This window comes from Monomorium pharaonis, chromosome 11, assembly GCF_013373865.1.
Source record: "Monomorium pharaonis isolate MP-MQ-018 chromosome 11, ASM1337386v2, whole genome shotgun sequence".
NCBI classification, from domain to species: Eukaryota; Metazoa; Arthropoda; class Insecta; order Hymenoptera; family Formicidae; genus Monomorium; species Monomorium pharaonis.
Genome location: NC_050477.1, coordinates 1,610,130 through 1,616,129, shown reverse-complemented (window position 1 = coordinate 1,616,129; position 6,000 = coordinate 1,610,130). Strand labels below are relative to the sequence as shown.

The 6,000-nt window shown below is 48.0% G+C and overlaps 1 protein-coding gene across 1 annotated transcript in view; it reads right to left on the bottom strand.

Moving 5' to 3' along the window:
* Positions 1-2,173: 2,173 nt before the first annotated feature.
* Positions 2,174-6,000, bottom strand: part of LOC105828437 (homeobox protein Nkx-2.4) — a 35,311-nt gene continuing 31,484 nt past the window's right edge. The window contains exon 4 of the mRNA XM_012666759.2: positions 2,174-5,689. Within this exon, the coding sequence (XP_012522213.2) occupies positions 5,339-5,689 (351 nt within the window). The 3' untranslated portion in view covers positions 2,174-5,338. The remainder of the gene's footprint in view (positions 5,690-6,000) is intronic.

Here is a 6,000-nt window from a genome sequence, read left to right as displayed (position 1 = left end):
GTGAGAAACTCGAAGATTATATAATTTCAGTCCGAGCGCTACCAAAACTTTTCGAACGGTTGAAGAAAAAGAAGAAATCTTACTCCTCGGGATATTGCTGCCTGGAGTAAAACATGATTTTTCGTAAACAACCAAGTTATTAAGCGTTGCTCTAGCGAGCGTTTGAAGAACTCTCGTTCATTTAGTCCAAGTTGAACCTACGTGTGCGCGCGTGGCACCTTTTCACAACCCCCACGTTTTTACGCTCGCCACAGACCGAGACCGTCCGAGTCCCAGCTTCAGGGTCCCCAGTATAATCGCATCAAACAACAAATCTGCAGCACCGGAACATAAGAGAGCGCGAACTGCGGCCGGGGTAGGTGCGCGGTGCAGCGGGCGAGAGACGGGGGGTGGAGGAGGAGGGGGAGGAGAGACTGGGGTCAGGGGAGATGATCGTAGGCAGTGTCACGTGCTGCTGTCACCAGCACGGATTATATTATATAGGAATGGCAGCGAATAGGTGTAGATATAAGCACCGAGCGGCAGTTAATAAATATGATAATGGCGGGCGGGAATGAGAGAGAAAGAGGGGGATGTGTGGGGGATACGATATGGGATACCACTGTATAAGAGTGACCACCAGAAGCAGAGGCCTGTCATCGTCAGGACCTCTCGTCGTATGTCACACGGCACATAGGCGCGTGCACACACACACACACATACACGCGCGCGCGCGCGCGCCCGCTTGCCGACGAGGATGTTATTTCGGTGATTTTATGTTTTCCTTCCACGTGGCCGTGCAAGCCCTCGACAGCATCGGGATCGCGGCGCGTTTCAAGGTGCAGGATTTAGTCTCGTTAATTCTCTCGTTACGCGTATATTTATAAATTCACCCGACCTTTCTGTTTCACGCGGAGCGGCTCCGTCCGGAGTTTAAGTTAATAGCAAATCGTCGCAATAATAATTTTCACACCGAGCCTTCTCCTCTCGACCCGACGTAATTTGCGCACCGTGCGTTCACGCGTTACCCGCGACGCCGAGCGTCACGCCGGAGCAATTAGTCACGGTGCATTTAATAAATCGCCGCCGGAGCTCCCGCTTAGTCCTGTGGCAGGATTAAGTCTTGTGCGCCTCTCTCCCTCGCCTGCGCCCTTTCTCCCCCTTGAAAAATATCCAATAACGACGGCTGACTCCGCTCGTCGTCGTCGTCGTCGTCGTCGTCGGCGTCGGCGGCGGCGGCGGCAGTGGCTTCCCTGCTTCTCTCCGTACCCGCGCATTAAACCTTCACCCATCCGTCGAGGAGATCGGCTTACCTTAATAATTGTAGGTACACGCCGCACGCTTGAAGGGGGTTAGGACGTTACCGGGCCAGCGCGCCCGGTCCGTGCCCTCGTCGCAGGGCGCAGAAGGAGGGGAAGAACTCACCCCTCGCGCAGGGGTGTTACCATGGCGTCTCTCATCCGGCCGGCGCCGAAGAGCCGCGCGGTTGTCAGGGCGTAGTGATCGAAAGATCGCGAGAGATGTAATGAAACATTCTTAGCGCGACGAGGGCTCGTATTTTGATTGGTGAATGGCACTCTCCTCTCGCCCAGGTGAGAAGCGCTCGTGACTCGACGAAGAATAATGCAACTCTTAGGGCGTCTTAGTGCAGCTAACGCGTTTTTCTAACGGCACGATAATCATGGATACATGATTTCTGACAAGACAAGCACACCGAGCGATGCTGCTAGAACATATTCTGAATAAATATAAACCTAGTTATAACGTGTAGGATATTTTGATATTCTATTTTGTAATATTCTAAATAAACATTAATTAAAATTCAATTATAATCCAATGTTAACATGTTAAAAAAGATGTCTATACCATTCGGCTCTTTCGATTCCGATCATTTTTTCCGTCTATTCAAATTGGTTTAGAAATCTCTAAAAATTTGTGTACATATTTACTTACTCTCTAGTTTTTAGAACAAATTGTACTTTATTTTAGAAAAAAGGTAAAATGTGGTACAATTTAATTATCTTTTGGAAAAAACATTCGTAGAAATCGATTTTAAGAATTAACTTCCAGTTTGAGGGAAAGCTGCAACAAAGAGTAAGGCTATAAAAAGTAATTAGAGTTTCTACAGTGTACTTATCGATTCGCGCGGGATGGCACCTTTAATGATATTACATATTATCAAGAACAAGATTCGTTGGTGTTTGAATAAGTATCGTTTTATTAATATCTCTTTCATTATTTACAAAACTTTATAATAATCTCTAGCTGATTTTCTCACCACGACACACTACTCACTATCGTCAATCCTATACTTTTTTTTTGTTTTGCGTAATCGTTATACTGTAATGCTCGATAATGCGCTCGTCTCCTCTAAATCGTTTATGTATAATGAACGTCATCGCTCTCGATTTAGAAATTCGTTGTCGACACGCACACACACATACACACACACACATACACATCTCGCGCGCGCGACACACTTCCGCTCCTCTTCGCACAACGTTTCGCTTATAACAAACGTGTATTTACAATATAGGTGTCATTTACAAATGAATGTGCGAAATCGTAAACTTGTCCTAAGATCCTCACTCGCGACGCGAACGCGGCTCCTCTCGCACGTTCCGTCGCATATCTTTCACCGTTCGTCCCACTTCTTCTTTTTTTATCGCAAAAAAGGAAAGTCTCGAGAGAGAGCTTTCTCTCTCTTTTTCGCGAACAAAACCGCGTCACTGGTCCGTAGAGGTAAAGTCGTCCCGATGAATCGCATGACGCTCGCGAGTCTTGACGGAAAAAGAGAAGAATAAAAAAAAAAGAGAGACTTTACCGTTCGTTTAATCTTCCGCAAACGAATTTTTTCGCATGTGAAAAATATAAATTGTACAGGCAGAAATACAATCGATTAAATCGTTGTACGCAGCTTCCGAGTTATTTGGCGTTATAGAGGCTCGACTTACGGTACTTGCGCGAATGTAACAATTAAAAGTTTGCTCGGAATTCGCGCAAAGTAAAAAAATCCCGAGATTCGCGAGGCTCCGGGCATAACTGATGAAAATGCGATGTACCGCGCGGGCGTATCGTACTCGCGCGCGACAATGCAGCAAAATCTATCTGTAAATACGAGCGGGGAAGGGAAAGGGGAGAGGGGAATGGCGCAGGGAATGTTCGCCGAACATTTGACAAACGTGCGCGGCACACATTGTCTGGAAGCGACTTTCCGGGCGACAATGTCGCTCGCGCCGAAAGAGTGCATGTCTCGGATGTCGCGCACTGTCGGTGAAATCGAGTCACAATCACGCGACGCGGTGTACTATTTCGTAATTCGAATCGACGGGTTTCCAATCCATCGAGTGGACACCCCGGGGGGGAAGGGGGGGTAGGAGGGGGCAACGATAATTCGCGAGAGCGAACAATCCGTTTCGCTCCCCGTGCTCTCGATTGTAGCCGGGCGCCGGCCGTGTTTTGTTTCCGGGCGTCGCGACGCGGTGGCCGGCGCTCTACAATGTCGTTTATTTCGCGCACAGCGAGAGCCAACCTCCGCAAATCACCGAGATTCGGATATATGCGAGCCTCCCCCCCCTTTCCCCTCCGCCCCTCTCCGTTCGCCCCTAAAAACTGCACTTTTTTATCCCTCGGCCGAAATAGTTTTTTTTTTTTGCGTACGTCCTACGAAAAATAGGCATGTATAGCTTTGACGATTGGCGTTGACGCCAATAAAAGTCGATTACTCTTACACGAAGAGATATCGTATAAATTCGGAATGATTTTCTGCTGATTTTCAAACATAGAAGTTTAACATCACGATTATAATATAGGATATTAAAGTGTCTTTAAATAAAAATATAACGCGTTTCGAGCAAATTTTGCCTGAAAAAGGCGAACTAATTAGGAAAAAAAAAAGGCAAATCATTACAGTAATATCTCTTAGTCTTTATAATTCTGGAAATAACTTTGATTTCTTTCCGTCGGACCATTTGTGATTTAGTGTAGCGGTTTTTATTTTAGCTGTGGTTCCAATATTTTCTCTTTATTTCATTGGGCTCTTTTTTCTGCCTGAATATATACATGTAATCACGAAACTAATTTCAGATTTGAATAAAAATAAATAAAACAGAATCGGCGCTCTGTTACAACTTTATTTAAATACCGTTTTGAATCTGATTTGGTGAATTAATAACGGGCTACCGTTTTTTTTCACATTGAACACAATTTTTTTTTTAATGTATTACTGGCAAAGATTTTCTCTAAAAGTTTTAAATATTGTAGTTTGCAGCATAAACTCGCAATAGCCTATGCTCGAACAATTAGTTTCGTGATGTATCTATTAATGTCATTTGAACGTAAGAATATAGTACAACTAAGACGGCTGTTCGCGACTTTACCTCTTAAATCTGGTTCCAGCGAGTCGTTATCGCAATATCGAAAATTCATTATCTTGAAAATTCATTTTTTTACAACCTTCTCTCATCTTTTACACTTTGTTAATTTGTCAAACGATCGGAAGGCTGGCGTGTCTAATTGTAAGCGGAGAACGCCCGAATGTGGAATTTAACCTGGTCGCAGCCTCTGAAATACCGTAATCTCGGGTAAAAGGTGAGATTAAAAGATTTCGCGTTACCGAGATTTTCGGATGCGGGCAGGTTCTTCCCCGGGAAGAACAAACGTCTCTCTCTCTCTCTCTCTTTCTCTCTCCCGATTCGCTTTCGGCCGGGTACGGATATCCGCGGAAAGATTAGCAATCGCGCGAGATTCCACCGCGAAATTCCGCCATTCCGCGTACAAAACGGCACCGACGGGCGCTCACTATCGATTTGCGCACGATGACAGATGTAAAATCACAGTGGCGGTTACTACGAGTGTTCTCGTCATAATTTCGCCATATCAGTTGGCCCGTTTTCAACCGCGAGCGCATACTCGCTGACCGTATAGGGGGTCGCTAATTATCACACTAATGTAACAGTTACCGTGCGCACGTCCGTCGATCGCCGTAACGTCACGACGTTTTCCCAATCGGCCGACGTGGATTATACACGGACAACTCCCCCCCGAAGGAGAGAGAAAAAAAAAGAAAAGACCAGCCACGCGGGGGTTGCGTCTTTCCTCGAAGCATGGATACGTAAAGAGCGAAAGAGAGAAAGAGAGCGGCGGCACCAGCAGGTTCATCCCGCACCACCGCCGCACCTTTTTTCCGTCCGTTTCGACGAGAAGAGGGACCCCGCGCGTTTCTCTCCCTCCCTCCCTCCCTCCCTTAAGGACTGTCGTCGGGTATGGCGTACCAGGCAGCTGGATCCGCGGCGAGGGCCCATGGGCCCGCGACGGAGGGATTGGCGTAGGCCGCGGCCCCCGCCGCGGATGGCGCGCACTACCAGGCGCGGCCCTGCAACGGCAGGTACGCGCCGCACTGCGGCTGCTGTTGCTGCTGCATACCCTGCTGCGCGCCGGACCGCGTGTACGAGCAGTGCTGCAGGCTCTGGCTCGAGCTCATCACGTGGCTGACGCCGGCGACGACCGAGTGATGGGCGACCGAGGAGGTCGCCGCGTGATGGGTCCCGTGGGGACTCGAGGCCGCCGTCATGTGCGGCGCCGGGCTCGCCAGGGCCGCGCTGGGCCCGCCGCGGCTCCCCTCGTTCCCGCCGCCGCCGCCGCCGCTCCCGCACGGCTTCCCGTCCTTCACCAGCACCGGCACCGCCACCCGCCGCGGCGAGCTCGCACTCTGCAACAAGACGTCCATCAATTCCTCCCTAAGATGCATCCAACAAATTCGACGACGGACTATTACGAATATTCCTTTAGCCACCAGCGATTTACCATTTCAAAGCGTGACTTTCCAACGTCAGGTGATTTTCAAACGCTGAAGTTCAACATCAAGATTATAACATTTATAATATCGAATATTCGTGTATGTTAAAAAGAAGAAAATGAAATGCAGGAAGAAATCGACATCAAACATAATCAAAACGCTCATATCGCTGTAGTAACATAGAACCTTCATAAGAGTATTAATATTATACACAACATGCGTGA